Source organism: Canis lupus, chromosome 25 (assembly GCF_011100685.1).
Source record: "Canis lupus familiaris isolate Mischka breed German Shepherd chromosome 25, alternate assembly UU_Cfam_GSD_1.0, whole genome shotgun sequence".
In the NCBI taxonomy this organism is placed as follows: Eukaryota; Metazoa; Chordata; class Mammalia; order Carnivora; family Canidae; genus Canis; species Canis lupus.
The window spans coordinates 51149113-51161477 of NC_049246.1; the positions used below are offsets into that span (position 1 = coordinate 51149113).

Genomic DNA, 12365 nt, shown 5'->3' on the forward strand with positions numbered 1-12365 from the left:
CTGTCCCCTGAGCTGCCGCCCGTGCGTGCCTCCTACTGTCTCCATCTATAGGATGCGGGCAAGATGGCCACACTCTCAAGGCCCTTCTTCCTGCTCAGGACATTCTGGGCCTTTTAACATCCTCTTTCCTACAGCAGACCCCTCGCCGTGGAAGGGAACGAGCCCATGAGTTGGCAAGAAAACTGACTTTTGTTACATGTGATGAATTCTGCTAGTTTCTATTTCATATTTTAAATGTTGGCGATGACTTGGTAGATCAATTAAAAGACCAACTAGATTTTATAACCTACAGAATAAATTGAGGTTGTTAACATCTGACATTGCCATGACCGCTCAGCCCCTGTGCCCAAGATAGCAAACAAAGTCCAGGGCATGGGCAGCTGCTCCCCAGGGAGATGCTCAACACAAGCTGTCAGATTTAGTTTCACTTTAAAAAGTTAAGAAGGAAATTAAATTTTACCCATAAGTAAGATATAGATGGGTGCTGTGCCCTCCATTAGTCTTTGGTCAGAGGGCCACACAGAGGCCAGGCCGTGTCCTAAGGAGAGGGTGGGCTCTGTAGTGCAGAGGGGAGGAGGGGAGAGCAGCACCCTCACCTGTTTGGTTGCTTAAAATCACTGTAACGGGTCACAGTTCACCTCGCCCAGATTGTTATCTAAATATCTGTATATTTAACTAAACTCATGTTAGAAAATAGATTAGTGTTTTCAAAAGATTTTGCAAAGAAACCACATCTTGTACAGGAAGAAGAAGGCAAATGAAAGTAAACAACAAGAAACAACAGAACTGACGCTTCCATCCCCAATATAAGCTTATTATTCATATTACAAGATGCCAGTTTTGACATTCTAACCAGATTCAACAGGAAGTTGGCCAAAATTTGGAGATAATTTCTAAAAATAGTATCCATTCTTCTGCTTCTGGCCAAGAAAGACTGACTGTTCTGGGAATTTCCCTCACCATCAACAACTAAGAAACCAGATAAAATATATGAAACAGCTGTTTTCAGCCACTGGACAACAGGCATCACAGAACTGCTACCCCTGGGAGGAGGGACCGAAATGAAGTGCTCTCTACCACTGCCCCCAAGTCTGCCTGTAGGAAGTTCCCAGGTCACCGTGCAGCAAGGGGGTCCAGACTCCAGCAGTTCCTCTGAGTCTCTGGGTCACAGAGACAGAGAGTCTAGTTTGGTAGCTGCCATTCGTGGGGAGAATTCCAGAAAGGATGGAGTTACTAAAAAGGACTGGGCAGAGTGCAAGGAGCTCTGAAGACCTGCAGAGGCACCCCTGGCCTCTTCAGTCAGCACAGTTGGGGTGAAATCCAGGAGGCTGAGGAAAGAACCACTGGAAGTGCTGAGTCACACAATCCCTGGAACTCAAACAAGGCTGGGAATAATTCTCTTCTCTACAGCCAGAGTACACGCAGAGCTCCTCACACCAACGGCTAAGGCAGAGTAGAGTCCTCAGTACCACCTTGTACTGGGGTACAAGGATACCATCTTGCTGATATGGATAAATAAATGCTGGACCAAAGGCTAATCTGACCTGTCCTAACAAATATAAAGGAAAGTCTGAAAGGATCAAAACAATCCCAAGTAATTTAACCATATACCAGAACCAAATCTGTACTATTTAAAGGTATAAAACAGAATCCAGGGCTTCAAAATACCCAACCAAAAATTATCAGATGTACTAAGAATCAAGAATATATGACCCACATCCAGGAGAAAAATAGATCAATAGACACAGATGGCAGAGATGATGAAATTAGCAGATCTGCATGTTTAATCATCTACCGTGAACATGCTCCATGTGCTCAAGACTGTTGAGGAAAAAGGACACAGTGAGAAGTAGAAGAGAGAAGAAAAGAAACTTCGAGAGATTAAAAAACATAAAATGTCAATTTAAAAAATACACTGGGTAGACTAACAACAGGTTAGACACTGTAGAAGGAAAGATCAGTGAACTTGAAGTCAGAAACAACCCAACAAGCAGCAAAGGAGGTAGAGAGACTGCAACCAAGACCATCTCTTCAGTGACCTGTGGGACATAGTCTGCCTGGTGTGTGTACCTGTAGAGTTCCAGAGGGAGAGAGGGGGCCAGAGGGGCACAGAAAAAGAATGAGGAAATAATAGCCAAATGTTTTCTAAATTTGATGAAAATTAAAATCCACATATCCAAGAAAAGCATGAAGAAAATCACATGAAGCACATCATAATCAAAGTATTGAAAACCCAGTAACAATAACAACAAAAAAATCCGAAAAGCAGCCAGAGGGAGAAAACAAGACACAATATATACAGGAGAGGAGAATGATAACAGACTTCTCATCAGAAACAATGCAAGCCCAAAGACAGTGCACTATCAACCTTGTAGCATATACACAGGAAAATTAGCTTTCAAAAATTAAGGTGAAATTAAGATATTTTTCAAACAGTGAAAACACAATTATTCATCACCAGCATATCTTATTTAAAAAAAAACATTAAAGGAAATTCCTCAGACTGAAGAAAAATGGCACCAGATGAAAATCCAGAACTATACAAATGAATGAAGAGCTCTGCATGGTAAATACCTGGGTAAATGTACAGGCAGACCTCATTTATTGTACTTGACTGATACTGTGTTCTTTACAAATTGAAGCTTTGTGGCACCCCTGCATCAAGTGAGACCAGTGGGGCCATTTTTTCTAATAGCATTTGTTCACTTTGTATCTCTGTATCACTTTTTGGTAATTCTGCAATATTTAAAAAAATTTTTTTTAGATTTTATTTATTTATTCGTGAGAGACACAGAAAGAGAGAGGCAGAGGGAGAAGCAGGCTCCCTGCAGGGAACCCCATGTGGGACTCAATCCCGAGCCCCAGGGTCACGCCCTGAGCTGAAGGAAGACGCTCAACTGCTGAGCCACCCAAGCATCCCTATTTCAAAGTTTTAAATTATGGTTCTATTTGTTATGGTGATCTGTGGTCAGTGATTACAACTCACTAAATCTCAGATGATGATTACCAATTTTTAGCAAAGTGTTTTTTAATTAAGGTGTACACATTTTCTTAGACATGATGCTATTACACACTTAATAGACTCCAGTGTAGTGTTAACATAACTTTTATAGGCACTGGGAAACCAGAAAATTCATTTGACTCATTTTATTGCCGTATCCGCTGTATTACAGTGGTCTGGAACCAAACCCACAATATCTCCAAGGTATGCCTGTAAAATGCTTTTCTTCTTACTTTTTAATCTCTTTAAAGATAATTTTAACACAAAAAATAACAATATGTTATGGGGTTTATAACATTTATAGAAATAAAATGTATGACCTCAATAGCTTAAAGCAGAATGTGCAAGCTTTTTCTGCAAAGGGCTAGATATTAATATTTTTGGCTTTTTTTCAAGATTTTATTTATTCATGAGAGACACAGAGAGAGGCAGAGACACAGGCAGAGGGAGAAGCAGGCTCCCTGTGGGGAGCTCGATGTGGGACTTGATCCCCAGACCCCGCCCGGGATCACGCCCTGAGCTGAAGGCAGATGCTCAACTGCTGAGCCCCCCAGGCGTCTCAATATTTTTGGGTTTATGAGCCGTGTGATTACAGACATTCACCTCTGCCAGTGCAATGCCAAAGCAGCCAGCCATAGATTGGGTATAGCTGTGCTCCAATGAAACTTTATTTTTTAAAATGCGTGTGGCAGGCAAGGTTTGGTCTGCAAGCCATAGTTTATCAATGTCTAGCATAAAGGATAGGAAGAGAGAGATGGGAATAATATAGTAATGTCCTTACATTATATATGAAATGGTATAATATCGTTTGAAGGTAGACTACAATAAGTTAAAGATACACATTATGAACCCAGAGGAACAAGTAAAAATAATAATGAAGAGTCATAGCCAATAAACCAGAGATGGAAATAAAATGGAATCCTGAAAACACTCCATCCAGAAGGCAGGAAAAAGAAGAAAAAAGGAATAAAGAATAATTGGGACAAATGATAACCAAGAGCAACATGGTAGGTTTAATTATCCTGATAGTTACATTAACATGTGAAATAGTTGAACATACCAATTAAAAGGCAGATATTGTATAACTGAATTGAAAAGCAAGACCCAACTATAAATTGTCTACAAGAAACCTACTCTAAACATAAAGACACAGATAAGTTGAAAATAATTTGAAAATTGGAATGGGTTTCTGGTTTTGGGTAAGATAGAGTAAGCATACCGTCCCTACCTTGTGTTTCCCACTGAATGCAGCCATAAATCCTGGACAGAAGGCATGGAGTAGCTATCTGAGGACTCTGAAAAATAAATAGTAGGTGGATTGGGGAAGATGACCAAGCTTCAAAGCACCACAGAACCAGTGGTGAGTTCACCATTTTCTTCCTCCAGTGTCCCCCCTGCCTGGACTCAAAGCAGCTCCCAGATCAGAAGTGAGCATCAGATGGATGGAAAGAGCTCCAAAAGCAGCCACTAGTCGGTCTCAAGAAGCAGGACCAACAGTAGCAGCAAAGGTGGGGGGGTGGAGGTCCCTGAGGGGCCCAAACTGACCAGAGGAAGCTTCCTCTCCAGTTGGAGGTCCTATGGCTCCACAGAGCTGGGCAACTCCCATTGTTTCTCCTCCTCTCTGTCCATCCACTACCTGGCCCAGACATGAGTGCACTCACAGGAACAAACTAGTAGTGTGAGGCAATAAAAGCCCCAGCTCTCTTGCCAGAGGACTGAAAAGGCCAGCCCAGAGCACTGGAAACCATGGGGAGGTGGCAGAGAGGGGGATCTCAGGGCCACAACCCTACAATCATCTGTGATCTCCTGAGTTCCCTACATTGGGCATTGTAATCTGATCCAAAATAGTAAAAACAATACCACTTATAATAGCTTTCCCCCAAACTGAAAGACTTAGGTATAAATCTAACAAAACATGTACAGGACTTGTCTGCTGATCTGAGTAAACGGAAGGACATCCCACGTTCATGGACTGGAAGACTCAACATAGTAAATATGTCAGCTCTCCCCAGATTGATCAGTCGATTTAATACAATTCCAATCAAAGTTTCAACAGAGTTTTCTGTAGCTTTGGACAAGCTGGTTCTAAAATTTATATGCAAAGGCAAAGGAATTGAGATAGCCAAAACAATTTAAAAAAATTAACTTTTGAGGAATTACACTACTTAGTGTTAAGACTTACTATACAGCCACAGTGATCAAGCCCCTGTGGGATTGGCAAAGGGACGGGTGCATACATACGTGGAACAGCAGAGAGGATCCAGAATTAGACCCACACCAATACAGCCAGGTTTTTTTTTTTTTTTTTAAGGTGTGAAAGCAATTCAGTGGAGAAAGGATGATCTTTTCAACAAATGGTATTGGGACCGTCAGACATTCTCATGTACAGACTGAGCTTCAACTTCAGCCTCACACCCTGAACAAGGTTAGGTCAGAACGAACCAGAGACCTGAATGGAAAACATAAAACCACAGCATTCTTGGAAGAAAACATGGGAGAAAAACCTGTGTGACCTGCGGCCACAGGAACAGTGCTTAGATAAGACATGAAAGCACTCTCCAGCAAACGAAAACAGAAGAAGTGGGCCTCATCAGAAGGACACACGCAGCTCTGGGAAAGACACGGTCAGGAGGACGCGAAGACAGGCTGCGTGCTTCCAGAGGTCCTGCAAGCACTCCCGTCTGACAAAGGGCTGGCCTCTGGAACACATAAAGAACTCTCCACGCTCAACTGTCAGAAACCAACCAACCAAAGCACAGACAAAAGATCTAAACAGACACATAACCAGAAAGGCTATCTGGGAGGCAAAGAAGCAGATGAACAAATGCAGTCATTTGTCATTATCGTTAGCCACTGGTGAGTTGCAAATTAAAGCCACGATGAGAAAGCACCACATACCTACCAGAGTGGCTAAAATAAAAAGTGCTGACTGGTGAGGACACAGAGCCGTGGGAACACTCACATATTTTTGGTGGTGATGCCAAATGGTTTAGCCACTGTGAAAACAGCTTGGCAGCTTTGCATAAAGTTGAACATACACTTCTGATATGGTCCAGCAATCCCATTCCTAGGTATTAACCCTACAGAAATGACAACTTCTATTCACACGAAATGCACAAGTGTATGCAGCACGCCTGTGCACAGCCACCAAACCTAAGAACGCAAGCGTCCTTCCCTGTTGGTGGGACGCGTGACTGCCAATCACACAACTTAGACGGACCCTGGAGGCCTTCTGCTGAGTGACCGAACCAGCCTCAAGGATCACATGCCCTTCGTGTGTAATCTCCCACTTCTGGTGTTCTTAAAGCAACAAAGCTGCAGTGATGAAGGGGTCAGTAGTTGCCCGGGGTTCAGGAGGGGAGGGAGCCTGTGGCCGTGAAAAGATACAGGGGAGTATTTGCGGTAATGGAATGTTCTGTGTCCTGACTGGTGGGGGCAGCACAAATCTAGTCTATGTTAAAATTCACAGAAGTGGACAGCGAGCAAAAGTCGATTTTGCCATGTATTATTTAAAAGATAAATCCTGAACCACATGAAGAAATCGAACACCTAAACAATGAAATGGAATAGGTTGACAAACATCGACCAAGAGAAGTCAGAGCGGTTATATTCACAGCAAACTGATTAAACTCTAGAATAAGGAATACTGCCAGGAACAGAGGGGTCTTTTATGACGAAGGTGAAGTCACCAAACAGGCACAGCAGTTCTGATGTACGTGCACCTATGAACATGCATCAAAATGCATGCAGGGAAAGCAGGCAGAAATAGATCTGTGGCTGCAGGCGGTGGTTCCAACCCGCCGCTCTCATCACGGGGATCAGTAGGGACCTCCAAGACGCAAGCAGCACCGTCAGCCCACCTGACCTAAGTGACAGCCACATCCTTTCCAAGGTCGCATGGAGCACTCACCATGACAGACCATCCTGTAGGACATAAAATAAAGCTCAATCGGTTGAAGGGACTGTATCCCCTGATTATAGTAGTTAACCTGGAAATCCACAAAAACTGTATCTGGAAAACCCCAACCATGGTACCAACATAGATGCTGGATTAGAAGCACTTGCTTGGAGGCCCCTGGTCTTAGCTGGGCCCTCTGGTGCACACCGTGGGGTCTCCATCCTTTTGCTTTGCCTTCTGCTCCACAGAAGGGGTTCAGATGGTGAGGGGCAGCTAGAAATCAGTTTCTAGATAGTGGGCCTTGGGCTTACATCGCACTAACATGCAGAACTGAGTGCTGTGGGGCCTGGGCGAGGAGCCCCATGCTCTCTGGAGCAGCCTCTGGTGACTTCTGTGTTTCTTGCAGGAAGCCACCCAGTGCCAGAGGCCTGCCTCTCAGCCCCGTGCCAGAATGGGGGCACCTGCGTGGACGCAGATGAGGGCTACGTGTGCGAGTGCCCCCAGGGCTTCACCGGCCCCGACTGCAGGGAGAGTGAGTCTGGGCCGGGGCTGCCAGAGCAGCGGTCCCGGGCAGGGCCCTCCGGCGGGTGGTGCGTACAGAAGGCTGCTGGGGGTGTGTGGTGGGGGGAAGAGAGAGAGCGTGTGTGCACAGCCGTGTTCATGTGATGGTAGCCGGGAGCAGGGCAGGGTCAGCAGCAGGAGGGCCCTGAAGCTCCACACCCCACATCGGAGCTTCCCCCCTCGGTCTACGGCAGGAACTCCTGACCACTGTGAGTGCCGTAACGGTGGCAGATGCCTGGGTGCCAACACTACCCTCTGCCAGTGCCCCCCAGGCTTCTTTGGGCTCCTCTGTGAATTTGGTAAGTGCCCAGGGCTGCAGTGGGGCACGCTTCCTGCCCTGCCCCTGAAAATCCCCAGACCAGAGGAGAGGTGGTGGCTGGGGTCTGGGCCCAAACCATAGATCCAGACCCTTAACCAGCGGTCCCGTGATCCCCCACTCCCACCCCAGGAGGGGGCCGGCCACAAGAGTGCCTGAACCTGGCCACCCTGGCGGGGCTGCCTGATGCTTCTCAAGGATGAGAAGTCCCCAGGAAGACGAACGGGCCTCTTCCTTCCCTGCAGAAGTCACAGCCACGCCTTGCAACATGAACACCCAGTGCCCCGATGGGGGCTACTGCATGGAGTACGGTGGGAGCTACCTCTGCGTCTGCCACACTGACCACAACGCCAGCCACCGTGAGTGTGGGGGCGGGGACGCTGTGGGCACAGGCCTGCGCAGAAGCCAGGGAGGGCGTTAGGAGAACACAGGGGCAAAGCACGCAGAGGTGTGGGCTGCCCCACGGGCCCTCAAGAGCCCCCGTGGGTGGTGCACCTGTCCTGGGGTCGTCCTCTGTAATGTGGGCTGTCCACCCCTCCGCCGCAGGAGCTCACAGCTGGGAAAGCACCTCTGGACGTGTTCAAGCTCTCCCCTAAGCCCCTAGCTTCACACATGTCTAAGTCTGCGTGATTAAATACTTACGACTGTGTATTTGTGAGTGTGCATTACATTATGTATAATACACTGATGATGGAGGTGCTGGTACCAAGACCCCCGGGCACTACGGCTCAGTCCTAGCTCATAGGAGAGGCAGGATGAAGTCTGGAAAAATTGAGAATAAAAGAATTTCCAGGAAGGGCCTTAGAGCCTGGTGTGAAGAATCAAGACCTCCCCCCCCCAGAGTATATTTTAAGTGGCCTTGGTTCCCGCTGAGATGTCAGGGTGACCACCCTCTGCCCCCGCAGCACTGCCGTCACCCTGCGACTCAGATCCCTGCTTCAACGGAGGCTCCTGTGACGCCCATGAGGACACCTACACTTGCGAGTGCCCCCGAGGGTTCCATGGCAGGCACTGCGAGAAAGGTGGGTGGCAGGGCAGGGGAGGGCGGGGCGGGGCAGGGCAGAGAGGGCCCGCTCACCCTGACGGCCGGCCGCCCAGCTTCTGCGTGTGGTGCCAGCGTGGAGCTGCTTGTCTTGCTAGTGCTGCTGCTCCGTGGCCTCCGGGGCACCACTCGGTTTTCCTCAGAACAGGCTTCATTTCCCGCCCAGCGTTTTCCCAAATGGATTTTATTGAGTCCTTGATCTTCAAAATAGTCGTTAGTACCTCATCAGATGTAACTGAACTTGGCGAAAGTCAGCATGTCACGCACACACCCTCGCGGACTTTCGCCCCGGGAACGCGGCTCCCACGCTCCGCCGCGGGGCTCAGGGTGGGCAGCGGCACCCCTCCCGCAGGGCCTGGCCTGGAGCTCAGCCCCTGGCCGCCCACGGCCCCTGGACCCCGCGCTCGTCTGGGAACCTGGAAGGGGCCCCAAGGGCAGGTCCCTGCTGCCCTGTTCCCCGGAACCCCCCGCCCCCCCACCTCCACCCCGCAGGAGGAGGAGAGGGTTTCCAAAGAGAAGCCCTGCTGCTTGGTTCCCTGCGCCTGCGGCCGAGGTCCTGCGTCTTCAACAAAGGCCCCCAAAGCGGGGACCCGGGGGGGCTGCTCCGGGTGGTGGGGGCTGGAACTTGGACCTGCAGCCTGCGAGGCCCTGTAGGGTGGGGGCGTGGGGAGGCGCCCTCCTGCTCAGAGATGTCCAGGAGGCTGAGGGGCCGAAGCCCCCCGTGGGCCTGTGAAGGCGCCAGTCCTCAGCGTGGAGGGGTACACCAGCCGCCCCACACTGGCCTTTAAATGTGTAGACTCCTCAAGCGCGGGCACGTGACCCCCAGGGCCCTGGGAAGATGCACCGATGCCACAGGGGCACAGAAACCTCGAAGGGGCTCCCTGCCATGCAGGAAGGAGGGCTGCGCTGTCTGCTGCACCCGGAAGGGCTCCCGGGTCCCCAGGGCCTGGGGCAGACAGGGATGAGTGGCCAGAGGGCCCCGCGGGCTGAGAAGACGGGAGTAGGGCGTCACGGGTGACCCAGGGCCGGGAGGCAGGCCCTGTTCACCCGCTCCTATCTCCCCCTGTCCTTGTTCCCACAGCCCGGCCACGCCTGTGCAGCTCGGGACCCTGCCGGAACGGGGGCACGTGCAGGGAGGCGGGCAGCGAGTACCACTGCAGCTGCCCCTACCGCTTCACCGGAAGGCACTGCGAGATCGGTGCGGCCCCCCGCCGCCGGCGTCTGCTTGTCTCCAGCACCCCCAGAGGGCGCACCAGCTGCGGGACGTAGGAGGATCAGGGGAGGAGCCCTGGGTGGTGGGTGCGTGCGTGACACCTGACTTCCACGGGGGCCTTTTGTTTCCAGGGAAGCCAGACTCCTGTGCCTCGGGCCCCTGTCACAACGGCGGCACCTGCTTCCACTACATTGGCAAATACAAGTGTGACTGTCCCCCAGGCTTCTCTGGGCGGCACTGCGAGATAGGTAAGGTGGGCTGGGGCCGGTGGGCTGGACCAGGTGGGCAGGGGTGGCCCTGCTTCGGAAGAGTGGAAGGCAGAGTTCCCACGAAGCCTGCAGGTCTTCAGGGAGGACACAGCCACGGTGATCCCTTGTGTCCTACAGCCCCCTCCCCCTGCTTCCGGAGCCCCTGCATGAATGGGGGCACCTGTGAGGACCTGGGCACGGATTTCTCCTGCCGCTGCCGAGCAGGGTACACAGGACGCCGGTGCCAGGCAGGTGAGAGGGCTGGGCGCTGGGGTGGAGGGCACTTCTTCCTAATCCCAGGAGGGCAGAGCGGGGCCAGACAGGGAGCTGAACGGAGGGAGGGGAAAGGAGGAGAAAACCGATGCGCAGCCAGGCCTGGAAGTCAGGGCACTTTCACTCTGGGAGGGCTGTGCAGGGAGCAGGGGTCGCAGGCCCTGCAGCCTGGTGGGGCAGAGGGCAGCCCCGAGGGAGGGGCCCCAGGCAGGCGCCTCTCAGCGCTGGACAGGGCTTCTGTGTCCTTGCAGAGGTGGACTGTGGCCCCCCAGCGGAGGTGAAACATGCCACGCTGCGCTTCAACGGCACTCGGCTGGGCTCGGTGGCCCTGTACAAGTGTGACCAAGGCTACAGCCTGAGCTCTCCCAACCCCGTCCGCATCTGCCAGCCACAGGGCGTCTGGAGTGAACCTCCACAGTGCCACGGTGATCTGCAGGCCCTCTGGGACAGGGCGGGTGGGCAGGAGGGCAGAGCCGGTGGGGTGCACACCGTCCTCACTAGGGCCACTCAGAGGAGCACCGGGGCTGCAGTTCTGACCCTGGCCCTCCCCCGGTCCCCCGCAAAGTGAGGCCATGACTCTGTGATGAAGGTGGTGAGGGCTAGTGCCAGCTCCGTTCTGGACTGTCCTCAGAGTGGGGCATCCAGCCCACATGCCCACCCTGCAGATGAAGCATCAGAGGCCAGGAGGCAGCCCAAGGGCACGGTCCTCAAGAGGCAGAGCAGGATGCAGGGCCTGTCCCTGGCCCCCAGTCCTACCCACACCCAGGGAAGCAGACTCTCGATTTGCACAAGGCCCCCAGAAGCCCCGTAGCCCTTTGAGGATGCTGCTTCAGGGAGCATCGCCTCAGGCTCCCATGTGTGCCAGGTGCGTGGCCTGAGGCAGGGCCCCCTCTGACTGATGCCCCTGTAGACGCAGGGCCACTGACACAACTGCAGACATACTGCAAGAAGCCTAAGCATCCATAAGTCTGTTCACCGGAAAATCTGTGTGATGTTAACACATTTTTCACAAAACAAGGATTTTTAAACCAAGTAGCTCAGGGACCCTGAAAGCACCCAGAAATGGGTGGGGCACATAATGCTGCTCTGTCCCATACCCAGCAAAGCCCAAGCTGTGCGGCCCTACACAGGTGAGGAATTCTGATTCTGGAAGACAGGTGGGGGCTGCCCAGCCCCAGTGTCTTTCGTGCCCTCCAATCTACCCAAGCCCACCCCTCTCCAAGGATAGTAATAATAACATCCAAACAATATATACTATTGGGAACGGAAGTATAGAAGGAGGGTGAGCATATAAATAAGCATGACAGATAGATGGAAGGAAACATGGCACTGGTCATAAAAAAACAGGGTCAGTAAATCATTTTTAACAGAAGAGAGAGGAAAAGAGGACTGAAAAACTAGAACAGTTAAAATAACAGACACAATTTATAAATGGATATAGGTGAAGGCTAAGTTAATGAGCTAAAGACCAGTTTGAAGAATCTTCCCACAAAGAAGCAGAGAGGTGTGTGTGAATGAAACGTAGGCACAGTGCAGGACAGAAGTAGGAATGCCAACACTGGGGTAACAGGAGTCCGAGATGAGAGAAAAATAAAAACAGAATGAAATGTCTGAGGCACTGTGGAGCTCAGTTCCCAGGACAGATAAAGCACCATAGGCTGAAAGGGTCCCAGAACATCAAACGAGAAAAGAGGAACATTAGCACATTATAGCAAAATTTAAGGCTATCGGAGACAAACAAAGAAATTCTTAAACTGTCTAGGGAAAAAAGGAACAAGAATCTTCAAAGGAAAAAGAATCCCATTGGCACCAG

The 12365-nt window shown here is 50.7% G+C and overlaps 1 protein-coding gene across 6 annotated transcripts in view; it reads left to right on the forward strand.

Moving 5' to 3' along the window:
* SNED1 (sushi, nidogen and EGF like domains 1) overlaps window positions 1–12365 on the forward strand; it is an 81187-nt gene that overhangs the window by 33124 nt on the left and 35698 nt on the right. For all 6 annotated transcript variants that reach the window (XR_005378935.1, XR_005378936.1, XM_038574421.1 and 3 more), the window contains exons 9-16: window positions 7306–7431; window positions 7655–7759; window positions 8022–8135; window positions 8682–8798; window positions 9900–10016; window positions 10163–10279; window positions 10418–10531; window positions 10804–10977. Coding sequence is in view for 4 of the 6 variants with exons in the window: in XM_038574421.1 (XP_038430349.1) it covers window positions 7306–7431; window positions 7655–7759; window positions 8022–8135; window positions 8682–8798; window positions 9900–10016; window positions 10163–10279; window positions 10418–10531; window positions 10804–10977 (984 nt within the window). In the remaining 2 variants the exon portion in view is untranslated. The remainder of the gene's footprint in view (window positions 1–7305; window positions 7432–7654; window positions 7760–8021; window positions 8136–8681; window positions 8799–9899; window positions 10017–10162; window positions 10280–10417; window positions 10532–10803; window positions 10978–12365) is intronic.